Genomic DNA, 23322 nt, shown 5'->3' with positions numbered 1-23322 from the left:
ATTGATATAAACCAAAGCCATTAAATTAGGGATAAATACTGCAAGAAGTGGTCCAAGCTGTATAGAGATGTTTGGTTACAGTTTTGGCCAAGTCGTGTCACATTAACAAAATTATTTTGGTTTGGAACTCATATGTGACGTAAGGGTTGATCATAATGGCTGACCTGGACCACCTCAGCAGTTAGATTAAGCTCCACATCCCTGGTCCAATCTAAGCCACATTACTGCATACAATACAATACTTATACAATTTCCTAATACTCACATTTTTTTAAATGTGTCTGCATATCCAGGTAGATAGTGGTAAAATGAACACTGATGATAAGGGCCCATCAGTGCTATTAGTTATTTTAGTACTGATGTCGGTGGTATAAGAAAAATGTGGGGCCTGATCACACTCGTCTATGTGGCATAAGAGGCTATTTTCACAAAATAAGACCGATTTCCTTTGGTTTTTATTAAAAGAAAGTCGCAACCCATTTCACAACTTGTTAATTAATTTTGCATAATTACAGTTTGTATATCGGCTAATTGTGTGCAACTTGACTGAATGCTTTATCATAAGTCCAAGTCTAGCCTCTCCTTGATCTCTTGTTTTCTCTGATTATAGTATGCCTTCAGTGAATAACCTAGCCCCATTTAAAAGTTTCACTCATTTATAAACAGTGTAGGGTTTTTTAAATCAATGAAGTTAATAATAACAAGGAATTAGTTCAATAGTTTCAGCCTCAACTTTGTGGAAGTTCATTTTAATAAATGAAAAAGAAACACTTTGTTCCAATACACCAGGTACCTGAGGATGACGCCGTAGCGTCGAAACTAGTCGTACCTGTAATAAAGTGGTGGATTGGAACAAAGTGTTTCTTTTTCATTTATTAATAACAAGGAAATTTACGATATAACTTTCCATTATTTGCTCAAGACATTTGCAGGAGGGGGATGTGCCAGTAATAACTTATAGTAATATCATGATTATTTTATATTTCGACTATTTTGCATAAAGTGACATGAGGTATTTTCCACATGGGGAAGAGATTCCTTCTGTAAGCCATTGCTGCATAATTGGAGTCATACGCCATGCTGCCCTGTTAACCAAATACCTGAATGAGTTCAAAGCAAATTCAAGAGAGTTGCTAAACATTATGGCTAAAAAATGCCACAGGCATGGGGATGCGTAGGTTAGCTACACTTGGATATCTAACAGTCTTGAAGACAGCGGGCCCTACAAAAACTCACAGCGGGCCCTACAAAAACTCACAAATACAGGAAGCTCAAGAATATGTTTGCCATGGAGAGGCTAATCAACACCAGACTTTAGGCACATCAGCAAATCAGACCACCTTGATAAAAAGATATAGATTTTGATATACAAATTTATTGACTTATATTTCCATTGTCCAATAAATGATCACGGCAAAACTGCCATGGGCATTTTCACGGAGGCATTGACTTCACTTTCATTTGCCCAATTCCTCATTAGTCTTCTTAAAATAAACTCCCATTATTCCCAAGCTAACAAAATGAGACTGCTGCCTAAAAACCTCCCGTCAACCATCTGCTGCGGTGGGGCCCAAAATGAAGGTGGGAAACATCTGACAGGCCTCAAATACACTGCATTTAGGCAAAGAAACACCCAAGCACTTAATGACCATGTTCGAAATTTTGACCCAACTCATTCCAAGAGTATTCTCAAACATCTTTAAAATCCTGTCAACGTGAACGATTTTTACACTTTGAAATTGTTGCATTAAAATGCACATTAGTGGATGACTCCATTAAAAGTAACTGTTGTGGCTTCTCCTGCAATTTCTTTGGAAGAGCTCATTAACTACTGCCTATAAGATGCTATGGAATGAGTCTATTCATTTCATAGCTCAGTCATAGACTTTTTGAATGGATATTTGAAGACTGTGTGGTACTTATTTTTATTTTTAAAAATTGTAATTTCCACATAAAGAATAGGCATTTGAATAAGAACTGATGCAATGGTAGGCCACTTCATCTCAAACAAGTTTTGGAACAGCCCAAAAATATCATAATTGTGTGCTGATAATGACTTCAGGTCTAGGTTGACTATAGGGTATACATTAAGTTTCATTTGTGTACAAACTCCTAATTCCATTCCTGTAAAGAACTCAGTATGTTAATATTAGATTGTTATTGATCCACTAGTAAATAATTAATTATGCAGGATAAGTGAAGAGACAGGCTAATAAAAATAACGAATGTTTCATGCAAATCCAAGACAGAGTTGAACTATATCATAATGGCAATAAAACTGTTTGGATAACATAAATTGTATTTGTTGTACCTTATTAAACAAGTTGTACCAGCTAATATGGATCCCTTACAGATAAACGTCAAGGAAATTAGGAAACGATTCACAGCAATTCATGAACAGAAAACATTCATTCTAAAAAGCATCGTAATATATACATGCAATATCATGAAATAAATGAGGTCCAGTGCACACGGACAAGTTTAAAATCGCAATGTGAGACTAAGTCATAAATGAAGTGGATTTCGTTATTTCCAATATTCGGGTCAATTTTTATGCCAAAAGGATAATACTTCCACCAATATTGGCACTAATAAATGACCCTTGGTTAAATACGATGGTAATTGAATATCCTCGACATAGATCTGTAAATTTATGTAGTCGTATTTAGATGTAAAATTGATACAAAAATGGAAATGAAATATATTGTAGCAAAAGGAATGAACTTACAGCGTAGTCGGTTCATAAACTAACACAAAATGGTTAACTAAGACGGCCACCACACTGGTTCGGGTACAGGGGTAAATATTTGATCTTGAAATCAACATCCCAAGTACTTCGCTACACCTCATTTGTTAATAGTCCAGATTACATAGGGAAGTCAACATTTTCAAAGTAATTGAAATGTTTTCCCTTTCGATACTATGGTGTTACGATTCTGTAAGTTGATCTACAAAATCTTCACTACCAAGCGCGAAGATGTGATATGAATCATCTCCATATAACCTTTACTTTAGGATTCTTACTTCTGCTCTAGCGTCAGGGTCTGCTAACCTTGGAATAAGGTACAATCATAGGGTAGTATTGATCACGAGACCACTTGTTGGTAGCTTACTCCTCTCCTGATTTGGTTCTCGAGGTCATTTCAATTGAGTGCAGCTGAATTATATATCGTGTGATGTGATACAGATGACGAAATTCATTCTTCCGCAATCCCGCATAACTAACAGCTTGGAGGCTTGAGGGGTAAACAGATTGACACTCTTAGAAAATTAAAACGAGCACAACTTTGGGATAAGGAATATATCCTCTATAAGGCACGAACTAAGATGCGTGTAATTTCAAAACGGAGAAATTAAAAAAATTACACTCAATTTGAATAATTCTAAGGCCATTCGTGACAAATGCTCACATTAAGTTTTGATAATTTCAACTTAACATGTATTATTGGCAGTTTGTAATTACTTTCATTGCCATAATGGCTCGTTTACTCGATATAACTTAGATACACTTAAACTTGGCGACTCAGTTCGATAAAAAAACAATCCTATTCCCATGAATATTTAGAACGGGTTAATCTCGTTTATTTTCCCGAGTTAAAAACAAAATTACTAACATTCTTAACATACGTTTGATCACAATCATTAAAAACAGTCAAGGCGCGATCGGCGCTGTTAAGTGCGCAAATTTTGAAATCATTTCGTAAGAGTGAAATATACAAGATGTTATTAGTGGATACAATTATACATTTGAGAGACGTCAGAGTTCATGTAGATGAAAGCTTCCCTTTTCGGGTTTCTTATCTGCATAAGTTTCATACGTAAAGAGAATTTCACAAACCGGTTACAATTAATATACTTATTTGCTCTTGAACGCTACATAAAATGAAATATGCCCGCAACTTATTTGCGATATGAAAAAACTTTTTAAAAAATTCATATATTTACCTGGAAATGAAAAATTATTCCTCTGTGAAATAAGAGCTTAAGCTTTTAAAAAAAATCACGAAAGGCTGAAGGAGGCCGATCCCACGTGGAAGTGTGGCAACGTTGTTTTCTTGAACATGCGCAGTGTAAAATTTCTTTTTCTCTAAGCCCGACGGTATTTCTTTGCAGAAGAGGCGCACGGAGGCTTGCTGAAAGGGTACTCAACAGTGACTCTGCTTCGCTTCGTGCACCAGGTAGGATGGCTGAGAAAACCTTTGATAGACTCGGGCAAAGACCATGTCATTCATCTTCAGGGGAGGCAGTTTGCCCTGCAATGACACGGGGAATCGATCATATTAGGGACCCCAGGCTCAATAAGGTGAGTGAATACCGGTTTTTATTATATTATATATTTATAAATACCTTTGCGTTAAAATTTCAAATAGAGGAATTTTTTTTCGATAATACTGGTACCCGGCAAGTGTTTATCTTTACATTGCTGTTTTTAATTTTAATTGTCACCCCTGCAAACTACTTACTGCGTGCAATTGTGGCCGGGGAATTTTATTGATAAGTTAACGCGAACAATTCGGAAATAAGAACAATTTAGTGATGATCATTCAATGCTAAAAATCCTCATTATGTCTTAATTTACTGGACGTTTTCGAATATGCAATAGCTTCGGAGATATAGTGAGCTAATATGTTTTGTAAGAACGATGCCGAGTTGTTCATTTTTAAATATTATTTGTTTGAATGGTGATGAATTTTCAGTGAATTAATAGGAGTATAATATTGTATCATTGATTTGCCATAAAGTATATATTTTTCGTTTTTATGATACCAATCACAAATTGGATTTATTACCACATGCCTTATTTCCGTCGTTCGCTTTTCAAACCCCTTCAAGGGAGTAGTCGGGATCAGTTGGGTTCGTTGTCAATCATTATATCGTGCGGAGTCTCGAAGATTGTGTAGCTATTCCCAATGTTTGGTTGAAACGTATTCAAAACTTTTACGTGATTTTTATGAAACCTCATGGTTGGTGCTCTTGATATTATAATCGATTTAACAATTTATTCGTACGTTAAAAAATTGCCATCGTGTTTTTTGAACCTTGATATGCATGTGAATTGGGCCTTGAGCCCTTGAAATGTGAAGCATTAAGTTTCATTCTTGAGCGGAGCGTTCGAAATCCATGACTATTGTAATTGAAATAGTAGCCCGAGCAGTTTTGAGTGCCTCACCCGTGACGACCACTTAGTTACTCCCGCCCTTCAATCTGCCAGACCCGTGGCAATTTACAGATATTGTCCTTCACGGTGATGGAAAACTGATTCAAATGTCGTTCCACTCCGATCGCATCTATTCCATTTGCAATTGGTTGATGGGAAATTTTCAACGCGTAAAACTATAAAAGTTGTATCCGACTAGGGGACTCGGGTAGAAACAATTCATGGTAAAAGTTGTGGTAATTTTACACCATTGAATTCACCTATCTTGAAGTAATATTTGTATTCTTGAGAATCTCAAAAAATAGGCGATAAATGAGAAGAGCATTACTAATATACGTAAAGGTACCTCCACTAATACGCCTAAAATTTATAAATTAATTTCCTCTGGTACGGTGCATAAAATAAAAAAATGCCCGCAACTTATTGGCAACGTGAGAAAACTTTAAAAAAATGTCTTTACCCGGCAATGAATAATTGTTCATCTGTGAAATTAGCGTTAGTTATTCACCGACTTTTCATTCGAAGGTACCAAATCACGTGGGTGAGCGTTACGTTATCCACATTAAGATTTTGATAAATAAACTTTTCATATTAGTTGAACTGACGGACTACCCATAAAACCATCAACGCGTGATATCATTTCTTCGATCAAATTCTATCGCAATTACAGTAATATTTAAAGTGATATTTAGGTACTGCTTTGCTGCAGCGGTGTTGGTTACATTTAAGTGTAGAGAAAATACCATTTGGTGGGGAGACAGTTGATGCAACAGAATCTGAAGTCGACTTTATACCCGTTCAATAGACCGTTTCTCCACGATTCAGCAAATGGGGGTTCTTTGGATCAGTCACAGTACTTGTATGCTAGAGGCAATGTTTGGGTGGAGGCTGTTTGAAATACTTGCGAGTTTTCTTTTGACGAGAGACTCAGAATATTATATTTTCCAAATGCAAATGACGCCGATTTAAGATGATGAATGGTGCATGAGAGCGCACTTCGAGGTGGCAGGGTTAAGTGGGTGAGGGAAGGTCTGATACCGGCTGGAAGTAGCTCTAACCACTTCCGTTTCCGACAGCTTGGTTTGGAAACTTGAGTTTCCCATCAGCCATACGAACCTACTTCTGGATTTTTATCTTAAGGATTCTGCAACTGCTCTTCATGCGGCACCTCTACCTTAGTACGTTTTATCCTTTATCGAAAACCGGTGGTGCGTTTAATCATGCCTACTGGTGTTCGCTGGGGTTGCGGCAGCAGAGGTGATCTATTGGGCAAACCATAAGCCGAGAGTTGCTGTCTCCGGGGGTGAAATGCTGTGACTCCCTACATTGTAATCCAATCTGTCGTTCGGATTGCTAATTGAGTCTACCACCTGGTCGACGCTTGCTTGATTTGCCACATTGCCAATTTAATATGGTCGAAATGAGACCAGATCCATGGAGAAACATAATGGAGAAGTTGAGTCAATGAGTGTATCTCTTTGTCGTGAAGCCTTTTTGGTTCAGTTCCTTGCGCATATATCTGTTGTGGCGATCCGCCGCCGATGCTGATAATCACAGCCTTAAAAATAAACGTTTGGCCTCGTAGCACTTGGGGTCACGCTGCATCCAGGGTGGAGTGGAAAAACTTGTGGAGACCCCTCCCCCTCTTGCGACCCCTGTGTTCAAATTATATGAGATTTTTGGGAGAGGAGAGAGTTCAGGTATTTTGCGTAAGTTTTATTGTTCAATTATTTGAGCCATTTTTACGAAAAAAACTTTTAATTACCGATGATCATCAAAGAACACATTTTTCCAATGTTCACCGATGAAGCTGCCGCTGCAGAATGTTTGAAAGGATATAATCTTATGCTGAAAGAGTTTTTAAATGTTTTTTTTTCATTTCATCGTATGGATTCTTACGCCAAAGAAAACAGCTTTGCACATCTACATAATACCCCGTAAGCCGCCGTAAGGGTTAGTGGCGGGGGGTGTTAGGTCACCTGCCATGCATGCACTCTTCTAATCATGACGCCTCCAAGTAAATATCAGTTTGATTGTCGATTGTCACTCGTGATAGTGTGCGCTTTTCGGGAATTACCCGCAAATAATAGCTGCACGATCAGTAAAGAATCTTAGTGGATATCCCCTTCTCCAAAACCCACTAACACTCTCTATTTGAGAACTAGTACCCTTTCTATGTAATGATGATCGCTATGTGAGATGACTAGAAGGCTTATCTATTCCGGATCCCTACGAAGGAGTGAGGGGCGAAGGGGGTAAAAAAGCGAATTTGGCCTGTCACCTAACTTAAAGGAACAGCTTTTACTTGGGGTAGAATTGTTTTAGAGTATAGAATGTAGCATTGTTTTAACCCGAAAGAAAGCTGGTAAAAATGAATTCTATTGTACCTTTGTCATATTTTTGTTATCAGAAAAAGAGTAATAGTTACTGCAGGAAGTGAATTGCATTTTCAGTTTTGCGATTGAAATATTCATTGGCGGTTTTTATAACTAACTTTGACCGTTCTCGTGAATTCACGAAAATATTTTGCACCGATCTATCACTCATCCCAAGTACGTTTGAGGTTACTAGAAATTCATCTTTTACTTATTAAATTACGTTTCATTGAATTTCATTATATTTTTTCGGGAAACGACTCTTATTTCTTGCTCCAAGTTTATACTTGAAAGTCTTCGGACAAGGAATGTATAAACCACCTATCCTTTCGGAAAACGATTTGGTAAGAACCTTTTTTGCCCTTGGAAGATCTGTGCAGCAACGGGTCTCGCGACTGTTCTCAATCGGCACACCTGTTAAAACCCACCCTCTCCATCTGTGACTCAGCAACGGGAATTTTTTCTGCTCAGGCACGTTTCCTATGTCATTAAAAGGAGTAAGTGATGCTTGTAATTCCATCGACTGTGAAAAAAGCGAAGAAAAGAGTAGTCACTTGCTTATCCACCTTGAAGTTAATCCCTATACACAGCATGGCCATGAAATGAAATGCAATCCGCTCGTAATAGGCAGTAGCATCGAACGTGCCATACTAGTCTATTCATTTTTAAGTCTCGCTCTCTCCTGTACGTTAAGGATATCATTAGGTAATGTCACGCAATAGGAAATGAAGCCCTGCCAAAGCAATTGGTTTCATATTCTCAAAAGCGGTGAAATTTTCTTAAGATAAAATATTGTTGCCCAGTAGCGCACGTGACTCGGTTGGGCCGTGGGGTTACGCCTTCGCGACCGATCCACTCTAACAGCGGGTGGAGACGGCGGTGTGAGGCAGGCAGGCTCTGTATTCTCTCCCTGGGTCTTACAATTAGTTGTCGGACGCATGGAAACCTACTTTTTTTGTCCCGCATCGGCTTTATGCATCTTGGGCGGGAGGGAGCTGCCTTCCCGCGCGCGCGGCAGAGGAGGAGGGGGAGGAGTGGGCCCGGGCGGCCCTGGGCAGAGAGAACGTGTTCTTTGCCCAAGGAGGGTCGGAGCGGAGGGGCGAATACCGAGTGGCCAGATCACAGGTTAATAGCCTCGCGGTCGGGGAGTTCCGCCTGCCCTGGAACTGCTCACGGACATAATGATAGGAATCTCGTGTTGCGGTCTTTTTGTTGCCGCAAGGAATCCTGCATTTGCATTGACCTAGTTTTTTACTGTGCTCTCCCGAAATTTGTGTGATTTTTTTTGCGCGCACAGCCTGTTTTACACGATTGATGCTGGTTTCTCGTGGTTACACCATACCAATAATCATACTATGAAAACATTTCCGCGGAGAAATGCGAGCTAGGCGTGGGCTGAATTTAGAATGCGCACTCCTGTTTTTAAAATGTTTTCGCCGCAGGGCAGGTGGGCTGGGGTCGAAAAAAAGTCGACGAAAATCCCAAAAATGCGAGTTTTTACGAGTCCTGAGGCTGAAACTTCACTTCCACCCACCAGCGAATGATCCGTCTGATAAGTTATGTATTTTATCCCGGATGCTACGCGGTGAAACTATAATTTACCTCATTATTGTCAAATTATAGAAACAAACATTCGTTCTCAAATTTTCTCTCGATTTTTATAATCCATTGGCTCTTTTTCTTTCCGTTGGCCTTCGTTTCAATATTTAATCTGCAATTGTATTATTTTCGAATGGATATACACGTATGTCGCTGCTTTTCATCAAAATGTTGCATCATTCAACGTATTTCATCTGTTTTAAAGGTAGATTTTGGGCGGTCTCACCGTGGGAACTTCTGATTTCTATCTTCGTTTCCTCATGACTTCATCCCGTCTAAAAGCCCACCCTCTTTCATCCCCTATTCCGAGGTCCACTTCTATCGCTGCATTCAAAACACTGCTGCCATTTCGTATTTCCTCCGTCAACTTCCTCTGCCTTTTTCGGATTCCTCCCACTAATTTCCTCTCTTCGCCCTCCCCATTGAAATCCTCTGTGTCTTCCTCACAGCTTGCTTATATTCTCCATCCTTCGCCACACTCACTTCTGGGAAGCCCCCAGTCCACGCTTTTCTTCTTGCCTCGAAGACCGGGTCCCGCATCCACAAAGCACAGAGACCAGGTCTTACAAACATGTTACAGTCTTTATTTATCTTTTCCTTACATCCTTACCCAGTATCGCCGTTATCAGTTCATTTCTTCCTGCAAATGCCGCCGTCGATAACGAAATTATTCTCCTAATGGCTCCATCGGAGTGTCCCTTTTCCTATTAAATACTGCCCAAATGCATATACTTCTCCACCTGATCTAGTTTAATCCCCCCCCACTTCAATATTTTACTCAGATTTCCTACTCCTCAATAATCTCATCTCTTTTGTTTTCTTGCGGTTAATCCTCATCCTATGCCTCTCGCACTGTTACCGTTAAGCCCTCAATCATACCTGCAATCTATTGGCTGTCTGGCTTACTCTTGCTTCACCAGCTGTAAAACCAACTTTATCTTAATTATCTCGCCGCAAACTTTTATTCCCGGCTCCACCCCTTCCCATGCCACCCCTATCATTTCCTCAGGATATATATTTTGAAAATTATCGGCAAATAACGGGCAACCTTGTCTTCTTCTGTGTTCTTTCCTGGACCAAGGCTTTCATCGTTTTAATTATAATCTCTTCCTTTCTCTAAATTGGTCGGCCTAATATCATCCCCATAAAGCTCACCTAAGCATAATTTTCGCAATTCCTGAACCACTCCTGCCTCTATTGATGACTTACCTGTCTTATCCCTTTTTTCTAATTATTGTTTTTTCGGGCTACATCCTGACAAATCTCTTACTTTCTCATGCAGAGCTGCTACTTTTCCTTCTATTTGAACTTGTTCCATATTCTAGCACCGACTTTTCCACTGAAAATTCCTTAATCCTATACGTTTCTCGACTAAGTTTATTGTTTGGCTTTCTGTCCAATCTTCTCCTCATTTTCGTGTTGGCATCCCTCTTTTCTTCCTTCGTCCATCCTCTCATGCATCTCTCCCGCCGCCCATTGCCCCTGAATGCGCTGGTTCTCTAACATTCCGATTGATCCCGTGGCTGCTCTGTCTATCTCGCGCTCAATCTCCTCCCAACCTTTCCCAACCGTTTTCATTTCCCTGGCCTCATTTTGATATTTATTTATCCCATCGAAAAGTGAAAAGGGAACTGAGACAAGGTCTCACTTCCCTTTTTACTTTACGATTAAACTTTTGAGATATCTCCTCAGCAATGTCTTCTTAACCCTCCCAATTCTTTTGATTTTTAAATTGCATTTCATTAAAACGAAATTTTTGATTGTTTTCCGATCGCTGTTGATGGCCCTGTTTCAAAATCTATGTCGAAGCATGATATAATCGAGCCGGTTTCCTTTCAACACTTCTGTGCCTGTATCTCCCGTGATATTTGAACCGGGGCTCAGGTGTTATCAAACCCCATTCTTCTGCAGAAATTCAACTACACTCTCTCCCCTCGGTCATTTGCAATTCCCGAGCCGTACTCTCATACCTCTCCCCCATCTCCCCTTTCACCTACCCCCCCCCCCCGTGTTCGAATCCCCCAGCCCTATAAGATGCTTCCTTCCTGGCACATTACCAATAATTTATTCTAATTGATTCGTGCACGCTTCCCATGTCCTCATACCATTGACTACTTGTCGAAATATACTCCTGGATTAGCCTAAGTTTTATCTCCCTCACCTGTTCTACAACCACTATCCTTCTACCCAATTTACTTTTCAGTGCCACATTGACTCCACGTTAACTCTCCTCCGCTCAGCTATAAATTGCTCCATAACTATCCTTCCAGAAATCCCCACTGCCTTTCCTTCTCACCTCAGCTCGGTTGTGCAATGATTTCGCGCGATGCCGACTTCAGAAAGGCTTTTGCCGCTGACGGGCACGACACCCGACTCCGTGTGTCGGGTGTTCTAGTTGCCAGGTTTCATTATCTATATGTGTCCGTCCATCTTTATCAAGGGGATGATAATTGAGGGAGCTTCCCGTTGCCTTCCTCAATAGTGTTTTTAACGTGACACCATCACTCAATGGCCGCCCCACTGGGGCCAGATGCCTTAACAGCCGCCTCACTGAGGAACAGACGCTGCGTGGACTACCTTTCGTCTGGCCCCTAACCTTCGACCTATGGTGACCCTACCAGGAGCAAATGTAATTGCTTCCGCCAGCACAGGTCTAGGGGTCTTCAACATTCACAAACCCATCTTTCAAGTCAAGGTTATGGTCGTTTGGTAGGATTACCATGCGCACCTTTTTAATATTTATGTCAAAAAAGCACACGAGGGATGTATACATGGAATGAGTGGAGACATATTTTTCCTTAAAATTTCCAGATTTACCGCTGCTATTAAAGTAGAATTGAGTACAAGCGTAATACTATATCGTATCCCGTAAGGGAATATGAAAATCTCGATGATAATGATTAAGTTTCATGAATTTTTAGATCGTAACGAAGACTGGTTGTGGTTTGTTCAACGAAGGTTGGTTCTATTTCATGAAATAGTGGGAACGAATCTCTGCGCGTCTTGGATACTTTAACTTGAAATGTCCCATTATTTGTCCGAAACAGAAAGGGAGATCGCAGTGTCACTCGAAAATCCATTTATGTGGACGCGGCAAATGCTCTCGGTGATTACTTCGCGCGATTCTTCTTCGGCAACCTCATATAGTAAAACTTGAAAAATTTAGCGGAGCAATGAAAAATTTACGCAGCGCAACATAGTGGCTGAATGATTTGTTTCTCTTTCCCGATATCGCACTTGCTCACCGAGTACGTTTTCGTCTTCCAATGTGTGTATTAGGGTGATTTTTGAACATATCTGAAAACCTTGACCCGAATAGTTGAAAAATCGTTGGCCGAATAATTCCAAACTTGGCGCTGTAGGACGGCTTGAAAATGGCTACCATCATTCCAGAGAGAGAGAGAGGAATTGATGCGGAGGAAAGCAGTAGTTCATCATATTACACTAGAAGGGAAAATCAGTTCACTCTATTAATGATAATAATGGCAGATTTAATTATTGAACCGGGTATGATTCAAGAGAGATGGACAATGTATAGAGGATCTATATGACAAGGATATTAGGCCAGTTGGTTTTAAACACAGAAAGAGCCAGAGGAAAGAGGAGATGGCGTGCATGAGGATAGGTAACACGTAGTCAATCTAGTAATACCCGATTACCTTATGGATAAAATTCCAGGAGAACTACTTAGAGATTTAGGAAAACGTGGAAGGTTGACCTATAAGATTTAGCAAAATCAATGTTAGTCCTCATCCCAAAAAATGGAAAGGCAACCGTATGTGAGGACTATAGAACGATAATTTCGATTTCCTTCGCAGCTATGATGGTACATGGTATGATCAACACGAGGATAGAGAGCAGGGCGAATGGTGACTCGGGGGAAGATCAGTTTCGGTTCTGGAAGGAGACAGGATCGTGTATTGTCATAACTGTATATTTTTCGCTAATGGAAATAAACATGGAATGCCGTCAGGATCTGTTTGTTTCTTGGATTTAAAAAAAGGCTTTCGATGGATTAAATCGGGTAAAATTGATGCATATATTACAGATGATGGGAGTTGTAGATTGGAGGGATGAGAGGCTTATCTGGAACCTGCATGAGCGTGTATGTCTCGGACTACTCAGGTGCGAGAGGAGATTCGGGACGGCCAGTGTTAGGCAGAGGAGTATGACAGGGGTGTTCCTTATCACCCGTACATATGTACGTATGCAATGAGGATGGTTAGATAGATAAATACGTGTCGTCAATCATCTTTATTTTTGGGCGAGATTGAGACAATGGAGTCTCTATTACCACCTTAACCCTGAAAGGAAATGATGAAAGAGGCTGAGGGTATAGAGGGAGAACATGGAACGAAAGTTCATAACATTTACGGTATTAAGTGTGTCCATTAAATTGTTTAAACTTGCAAATGGTCAAGCTTTAGTTCTACAGTCAGCTAAGGGTCTAAAATCATTGTTTATTTTTGTTATTGCCACTGTAGATGTCAAATTAGTCTTTGGATGGGCACAGCTAACATAATAAAACGATGCATCCACGTGCCTCTGCTGGCAAAACACAACCTGACATCCAACAAGAAGCCCTTCTTCAGTCACGCATACTTCCTAGTAGGAGTAGTGGCTTCAGGGGAGGCGGCCGACAATTGAGGCCATTTGCGGTATACTTCCTCCTTCCTTTCATTACGTACAACATGCCTATTATTTGCCTACACCCTAATCGCTTGCCCAACCTTTACCCCTTTTAGCCACTATAAAATTTCTCCCTCATAAATGTTGCAAATTAGCTATAAAAACGCTTCCTCCCACGTTTTCCAAAACTCGTAACTTTTTCAGCGGGAATGTGTGTATCCCAACGGCTTTTTTATTTCACTTCCCTTAATGTCCTTTCCGACAAAGCAGGCTTGAGCCTAATCTCTACTCGTCTACGTCGCATTCTCTTTCCATAGTTTTTTTGGTGAGGTCACCGGCAGCTGAGGTCATTTGCGCCATTAGGGATGGACAGGAAAGGATGTGGAGTGGAGAGAAACTCGGCGTCGGCATTAGCCTACGCCGAAGTGCCAAAGGGTCCGCAGCTTAACGTCCCATCCGACGGACGGTGTACTCAAAATACCCTCCATAAAGTACCTCAAGCAGGCATAGGGATACAACTGAAAATATCTGCTACCTCCGGGATTCGAACTCGGGCTCTCTGGGTGGGAAGCCAGTACGTTAGACACCGCACCATCCCAATCCTCTTCTCTGTCCATCTGTTACGCTGTAAGCCTAGTGTATTTGGCATATATTTCCCAATATATTCCTTCTCTTTCTCTCTCATGAAACTTCCATGGTTCAAGTGATAATTTTTCTTGCTTAGCGATGATTGTTTGCAACGATTTGCCTTTCTTACCTCTGGCAGTGCTCACACCTTCCTGTGCAGTGCCCTCTTTCCACATTCCCTTGGTAAATATTCCACATCCTCGCACTGCGTCCTCTACCACCGTATTATTTTCCCACCTCTGTTTATTACTCCATTTTTTGCAATTTCTTTTACTCAAATCTTTGTTTTACACCCCTATCTCGTCTACCTTCCTAATCATCTTGTCTGTAAGCTATACTTATCCCATCCTTGCGCCCTTGTCCACACGCCCTTGCGGCGGCTTGCGGGGTATTATGTAGATGTAGATGTCCTCTTCCTATTTAATTTTCGTATAGTTTCGTTACGGCTATCCCTTTTTTCATATGATCCCATTTTTCTTCGATTTTACCCAGGTCCCTTTCCTCACTTGTGTGTTCATTGGAGCTTGCTGAGACTCCTTTCTTGTCATCCCGCCTAATGCTTCTACAATCTATTTCCTCAAGTATCCTCCCAGTTTTAGCCTCTTAAATCTGACTTTAATCTTCATTAGTGCTAAATTATGATCTGAATCCGGAAAAAGCCCAGGGAAACTGTGCGAATTAATCACGCTGTACCCAAATCTGTTCATAAACATGATCTATTTTTACTTACGTCTACCTGCATCCACGTGCATTTTACATGTACGTATACGTACATTTTAACACCTTTCCGGTGTTGAAACCAAATGTTCGATGAAATTAACTTCTGCTTTTGCTGAACTCTATTGCTTTCTCCCTTAATTCCTTGATCGTTGTCCTCATGCCTCGATCCCATTTCGAATCTGAACCGTCGTCCACCACTGCGTCCCAATCCCATATCACTCTCAAATGTTTCTATCCAGTAACATCCGCAATTATGCCCTCAAATTGATCGTACACCCTGTCGACTTCTTCCTTCACATGATTGCTTGGTAGCACGTAGACCTGAGCAATGACCAAGTTCGTTGTTTCAGATTTTACTTGCACTAATAATATTTCATCAGTCGCTAGGTCTATCTTCACTACACTTCTCAATAAAATAGCCACCCCTCGCTGGCTCTCGTTCCGTCCGCTGTACGTGCATATATTTCTCTGTAACCATCACTCCAGTAATCCCCGCTGTCCTTCCTTCTCACCTCGCACAGCCCGATAATACGAGTATCTATAAATCCTCTTTCCATCTCTTGCTTTATATTTTCTATTTGTCTCTCCACAATATCGTCCTCACATTTCAAAACCCTATTTTAACTGCTTCGGTTCATTTCTTCTTGCTGTTGCCCGCTCGGCAAGGATTACGTGAAATGACGGCCAAGGAACGTTGCCTCTCTCTATGTCTGGCACGTCACACGGCCGTGTAGGCCCAATCCTATGGTTGTGAAGTGTTATAATCTGATCAGTGTTCATCATAGTAGCATGGGATGAATGATTGAGATAATTTCCCGCTGCTTTCCTCCATGGTGTTTTTAATGTGACGCCATTAGTCAAATGTCCACCCCACTGGGGTCGGACGCCTATTGGGCATGTGTGACCCTACGAGGGGCAATGACCAGTGTTCCCTCCAGTACTTCTGTAAGGGCATTAAAAGGCACTAGCCCAACCACAACGTCAAGGTTTTAGTCCATGGGCGGGGAATCGCCGATTATTTAATTACGAAATAATTTTGATAAGTGCGCTATGGAGATTACTGCAAACGAAAGAATTGTTATGAGGCTTTTTGGAGAGAAGCTGGGGCTACGTTAAACGTTAGAATAGGGAGGAAAAACTGGAGCAGCTGAATTCCTAAAATATTTTGGACCATCCTGGCCAAAGTTGTATTGACGTCAGAAGAAGGATTGCGTTAGGCAAATAAGTTTTTGCGAGAAAATTGACGTCAGGGAACCTTACGAATAATTCAACGATATCGGAGTGTAAAAATCATACGCCTTGACCGGGATTCGAACTCGGATCCCTCGTCGTAGTCGATTCGTAGTCGTGCACGACGCGCCACAGAATGCCTGTGACATTGCGCGTACGGTATTTCGTCACAGCATCTTGTTCCTTTGAAGCCCCCAAAATTGTATCGTTTCAGAGGACGCCCCGGTAGCTTAACAGGCTGAAGTACTCGACCGGACATTGAGGAATTCGAGTTCGAATGCCGGTCAAAGGGAATGATTTTACACTGAAATTATTGCATCGAAATGCATATTGAAAAAATAGTGAAAATAGCCCTTGTTCACTTTTTTTTTATTTTCTCGAAACTTATAAAGATTAGCCTCATTGAATAAATATATTTTACGCTTTTCCCAATTTAATTTCGCGAATTTATTTTTTATGTATATAAAAATAGCTTTTTGGTCGCTAAGGCTGTCTATTATTCCAAAGTTTTCGATAATACCGGCCGTAGACGTCGCAAAGATATCAAATACATATGCTGTGACTCCTTGTTAGTGAAATTACAGAGAAACTGCGGGAGATGCCGCAACAGAAACGTTTAACGGAGTCATCTGCTAATGTGCATTTCAATGCAACAATTTCAGAGTGTAAAAATCATTCGCCTTGACCGGGATTCAAACCCGGATCCCTCAATGTCCGGTCGACAAACTGACTAAAGCACTAGCTAAAGGCGAATGATTTTTACACTCTGAAATTGTTGCATTGAAATGCACATTAGCAGATGGCTCCGTTAAAAGTTATTGTTGCGACATCTCCCGCAGTTTCTTTGGAATCTAAAGAATGATGTTATGAAAAGATTTGTAAACAGTTTGTTTTGGAGAATGATTTTCTACGGTGCAGGCACACGGTTATTGAAGTAAGATGATATTTGTAGATTGGAGACATTTGAGAATTGGGTGAGATGAAGGATGGGAAAAGTGACACGGGCGGAAAAGAAAGCCAACGGAGAAGTGGTGGGCGCGGTGGATGAGGGCAGGGAAGAGTTGGAGAAATCCGTAGGAGGCAGGAAATATAGGAGCCAAGCATTTTGTTAGGGAATAAAAGGTTGAAGACTGTGCTCGAAGGGAGGAAAGGGCAGTCCTGATGGAAGGAATGAAGGGAGGTAGAATGCACGCGGTGGTGAAGAAGAGTTTATTATAGTGTGGTGCCAGGTTGTCTCTTGGGCGTTACCAAGAAATATCTGGGTGTTATGTTTGAATCCATACTAAACATTAAAGCATTAAAGGGCACACCATGAAATGAAATGACTTGAATCATTCTTTTCAATCCGTTTTCGCCATCGTCCCAACCCAAAAACAAACCCCTTGCACATTCTGAAACTCCGCCTCCCCATATCCAAACGTTCCCTCTTCACTAGAGTCCCCTCCCAATTCAATGCTTTCGCAGCATACGTATAAACCCTCTCTTGACTTGCCCTCCTCCAATCCCGTCTTCGACGCCGTCGCGATGTAAACTGAGCTGTTAACGTTTCTGTAGCACTTTGTTTATTGTTACTTTTTGTTGCTATTTGAGTGTTATGTCGGCCAATGGAATAAAACCTTGCTGCGGTCTTAGGTGTTATAACAAATAAATAAATAAAAATTGTTTGGGAAAACTCGCAAAAAAATACGTTTCATATAGCAAACCTTTGAACAAGTAGTTAATTCGCCGGCATGACGTAACGGCATACTCTCCATATTTTCGGCTGATACCATGGAGATTAGTGCAAATATGAACATTAATTATACAATCCCCAGAAAGATACATTTGTCGAAATGAAAACTAAGCCTCGGAAGTGATTTAATAAAGCGTAAATTTTATTCTAAGAAAATTGGAACATGAGTGGGGTACAAAGAAATACCACACGACCTGCAATCATTCTGGTTGGAAAATGACGGCGCTGACGTTGGACGTATTTGATGTATCATTTTATGTATTAGTCGCGTATTTGACGAGACGGCTATTCCATAAAGGTGCAAATATAATATTAGAGAACAAATATATCTTATCAAATAAGTCGTCATCATATGAGTCATTGGTGTTGGGTACATAATGTTTGAGTGTTTTATTGTGCGTGTATATATATATATATATATATATATATATATATATATATATATATATATATATATATATATATATGCTTATATAAAATATTATGAAACAGTTATGAGAACCGAAGTTTGATAGAGTTCACCCAGTACATGTGTGTATACATATATTATTATTATTAGGTAATCTACCGGCTAAGATAGGTTTTTGGATGGACACAGCTACTAAATAAATATTTTGTGATTCCTAACAAAATACAAAGTCCAGTATCCTACTCTACATCAGGTTCCTCTCAGCTCTGAGTACTTTCTTCCTCTTTTCATCCCGTCCAACATCCCTATCCTGTTCCTTCCCTTTCCTCGTTTGCCCAACATTCTACCCTCTATCACAGTCTTTAATATCCCGCTGCCGGTCAATACTCCCTTCATCCACTTTTCCTGCCTCCATAGGATTTCTCCCAACAAACCCCTCTCTTCGTCCACCATACCAATTACTTCCTCATTTGTTTTCCTCATACATACATATACATACCTTCGTATACACATATATACCTTCGAAATGGAACGCTCTTTTACGACGCACAAATATATAAAAACACATGTAGATTTTTAAAACATAGAAACACAAGGAAAGGACACTCCCATATGTAGTTTTGACGTTTCTGCTGCACCACCTTCGTCATCAGAATCAGTCTGGACGACGGTCATGCCGTCGAAACGTCAAAACTAGAATTGTGAGTGTCCTTTCTTTGTGCGTCTATGTTTTAAACATCTACAGTTCCGATTTAGCCCCCAGAGATTTTCCCCTGTCCAGGCCCCTAAAAAGTCATCTGGGTGGCCGGCGTCGTGGAAAAGATGATGCCGTAGGACCTTAAGGTTACTCGCTGGCTGCGACAGTAAACGAAAGACTTGTTTGCTGCAGGAAACCGAGGACTTGTAAAGAAATGGGATGAGCGTCTGAATGTGCAGGGTGAACATCTATAAAAGTGATATAAATATCAGGGGTTTACTTTGATTATTATTACCTCTGTCCAGTTTTGCGAGTTATTTTTTGACGTACCCTCGTGTATATATATATATATATATATATATATATATATATATATATATATATATATATGAATATATATATGTATATATATTTATATATATATATATATATATATATATATATATATATGCTTATATAAAATATTATGAAACAGTTATGAGGACCGAAGTTTGATAGAGTTCACCCAGTACTAAGCGCGACGGCGTGTGAGGGGGGGCAGTTGATTTCCCTGCGCCGGCTATTATTTCCCAGGAATAATTTTAATACCTCAGAAATCACAAAGCTCGAGTGAAGCTGAGGGTGTCCAGAGAGCCATGCCCGGGGATCGAGCCCAGGCCCTTCGGTCGGTAATCAGCATACACATACAGTATACATATTGCAGAGGAGACAGCCTCGCCACGTCCCCTGGTGTCGGCCCAATGTAGAAGAAGCATTCATCCTCTCGGCATTCTCCCCGCCCCTGATTTCACCACCGCCACTGCGCGAGAAATTGCCAAGGTTCCATTTTGAGGTCGTCATCCCCTGCTCCCCTTCTCCCGTCTTCCTCCTCCGCCCCCGACTATCACATATTGGCCATCTCGATCTCACAATCCGCCCCACATAGCCCCTGCCACCCCCACTCCCTTCTTGCCTTGCCCAAGTTTAAGTCTTGATTGCTCGCGAGCTAGGTGCGGTGGTACGCGATCGGTTGAGACTTTTGGAAAGGACGAATGCAAATTTTGCGGTGAGCTGTCATTTTTTTGCTTAGCTGAGCGTGGCGTCATGTCGTTTTCCGGAGTAGTGTGGGCCCAATTCTCATTTTGATTGAATGACTTCATCGTTGGGAATTCCTGAGGGAGCAATTTTCGTAGATTTTCATGAAAAAAAACAGCTCGGGAAGTTTAAACCAACGATTCGTTCATGCTGTTCGTCGATATTTTGTACTCAGACTTTTGTGAGAGTGACGTAATGAATTCTTTTGAAGAAGCCACGCGACAGTTTTCTGATTTACTCTCCTCAATCGGTCTGATAAGGCTCTTAGCTGAAAATTTGAAAGCTGATTACTTGTGTTTTCTCCAAAATATTTAAATAAATGAGATATTTTGCTGAAGCGGGGACTCAAATGCTATCGGAACCTATGGAAAACGACGTGTAACTGTCTAATACCATGTTATAATACACGTTTACTGTCTAATACATGTTTACGTAATAATTGGAATCGAGTTTTAACTATTTAATAGCTTTCTTTGGAATTTGTCAACCTATAAAAAGCCTAAGAGTTTATAAGTTGGCTTTAACCTCGTGAACTGTGGCGCGTCGCGCACGACTACGAATACCTGTGACATTGTATGTACGGTATTTCGTCACAACATCTTGTTCCTTTAAATTGTGCCCGCTGAATTTCAGACCTCGATAGCTTAACTGGTCAAAGCCCTCGACCGGACATTGAGGGATCCGGGTTCAAAACCCGGTCAAGGCGAATGATTTTTACTCTCTGAAATTGCTGCAATGAGCTTTCTTCATATTAAATTGCCGTCAAGTAATCAAAGCATACGAAGTAATATTGTAATTATGAATGCTTTAGCATCCACGATTAGAAGCGTGAGTGTGTGTACTATAATGACATACAAGGGTCACCATTTAGCATATTGCGGATTGAAAGTGTGTTATGAAAGTTTTTTTTTTTAATTTTTAGTCTCGGCCCGTTTGCCGGGACATTGCCTTCCCCCGTTAAACCACAAGGCGTGTGTGTGTGTGTGTTCCATTGCAAAAATATTCTGTGCAAATTCCTTAAAACATATACTCCATTTTTTATACCGTGGGAATTTCTGTAGAAATTACCAGTAATATTTTTACACTTTGGTGAAGAATTTCGATCGGATGTCTTAGGATATTATGTAGAAGTTCCTTATTAATACCTACCGCGATTCTTTAAGGCTATTTAAATGGAGAATATGACTATTAGCGAAAAAATATTCTTTTGGTTGTCATTCGTTGAAAAGTTACTAACTTAAGTTATTACGTTGATTATTGTAATATCCCCCGAAAGATTCCGATGGTTAACTATTTTCTGTCAACTTTCAAGTTGACAAGGGTTGCCGAGAAGATTTCCTTCAAGTCTTCGAGATTTTTAGAGACTATTTGTGTACAGTTTTCTTTAGGACTCCCTAACGAGGGAGTTATGCGGAAGACTTCCTCAAATTTCCATTGAATTATTACCTATTTCCGACGATCTACGGAGTTGTGTGCGGAATCTCTTAGCAGGGTGTAAGCGTGCGAGTCCTTGAAATTTCTTTTTTTCTCGCTCGTCTTTCCTCAAGAGCAATGCTCTTCAACAATTTTCTTGCCTTCATAAAATTTCTTCGTTCCGTCCATGATCTTATTCCAGAGGTAGAGTTCTTTCTTTATCTCTTGCTCTTACAATACATACATATGCATTTATAGCCCGTGATGTGCCGAATAATACAATTATTTTAAACTCCAACATAGGTGGACATGTCTAAATAAGCTGATTGTTTTTTTATCTGAGAATTAAGGCAATAATAGTAGTTTTTATCTGAGAAATAGTAAACTGCTTAGAGGTAGTGCTTGAACTGCGTCCATTAGTGATTTTCGTAGGTTAACGAAATAATTTCGGGTTGTTAGTGCGCGACTGTTGTGTCTGAACTTTGGGACCTTATTTTTTACCGGAGCTAAATTACCCAAATATTTCACCTCTCAACTGAAATCCTTTTGTAGGATGGTTGAGATTCGCATTAAAAAGAACTAGAAGAAGTTTCAGGATTAATGTACGTGGAATCCAGATCTCTTTGGTCGATGGGCCATACTTCATGTAAACTTGCCGTTTAGTTGGTTAATGCTCGCAAAATTTCGATTTGAGAGATCATTTGGTGGTTTGTTTTCAACAGAACGTACTTTTATTTGTGTTTTGGGTTGTCTTGGTGAGCAATTAGTTCAACCCAAGCCCAGTCAATTATGTATGCCAAGTATCATTGATTCGTGTCCCGTCACTGGCAGAAGTATTTGGCGATCAGAGTTAGCGGGAAGAAAGGAGATGATTGTCTTCAATTCTCCCAGTAAGTAAGCATATATTAATATTTAAACTTTACCTCTTTATTTATGGTAAGCATAGTGGTTGCATCGGCTTCATTTTGACTTAACATTCGGATGGGAAGCTGGTGGCGCGTGTCCCAACACTTCTCATTACAAGCTTTCTTGGCGGCTCGTGGGGTGCTTTTGTAGGTGTAGATAAATCTGCGGCGTCAGGACATCACTCTATAGCCCCATTCGTACGGGGCGGGCGAAAGGAATACTCAATGAGGAGGCCTAGTAGTACGATATAAGGCTTTGTTGTCGCCTGACAGGGCTGGTCTCTTGGTGGTGAACAAATAATTGCGCATGATGTTGAATTTATGTGCTCCACAATGGACACGATTGCTCCTGGGACAGTGTTCACCACGGGTGTCGCGCTCTTACTATGATGGAAATACGAAGTCTGCATATTTACCGACCTGGCATAGTAACTGCAGCCGGGCAGGAGATGCCAGGCCACGTCAGCCAGGCCATGCTTTACACCTCGTCTCCATCACCCTCACGCCGAAAAATATCAAATGCGTCACGTCCATCCTGGCACGTGAGGACAAAACCCTGGGTGTCAGACTTTGAAGGAGCTGAAGTGAATGTCGGCTCCTGTGATAGCTCGTGCTTTTCCAGGAGTCGACGGGCACATCCGTCCATCCGCTCATCGGTGAGTTCCTTCAGCTAGGGTTTCGACTTAAAAACGCTTTCTTTCTGGCTTGAGACCATCAGCGATAGATTGGAAGGGTCGCTCACTACTCCGCTAGG

At 40.7% G+C, this 23322-nt stretch overlaps 1 protein-coding gene across 2 annotated transcripts in view; it reads left to right on the top strand.

Annotated features, from left to right (window-relative positions):
- The window catches only part of LOC139686979 (NADP-dependent malic enzyme-like), a 103613-nt gene that overhangs the window by 24310 nt on the left and 55981 nt on the right, over positions 1-23322 (top strand). For both annotated transcript variants that reach the window (XM_071584026.1, XM_071584027.1), the window contains exon 2: positions 4114-4303. In XM_071584026.1, the coding sequence (XP_071440127.1) occupies positions 4114-4303 (190 nt within the window). The remainder of the gene's footprint in view (positions 1-4113; positions 4304-23322) is intronic.

Source organism: Hetaerina americana, unplaced genomic scaffold, assembly GCF_022747635.1.
Source record: "Hetaerina americana unplaced genomic scaffold, ioHetAmer1.1.p SCAF_16, whole genome shotgun sequence".
Taxonomy (NCBI): Eukaryota; Metazoa; Arthropoda; class Insecta; order Odonata; family Calopterygidae; genus Hetaerina; species Hetaerina americana.
The sequence above is the reverse complement of the archived record's forward strand: the minus strand, read 5'-3'. Positions and strand labels throughout refer to the sequence as shown.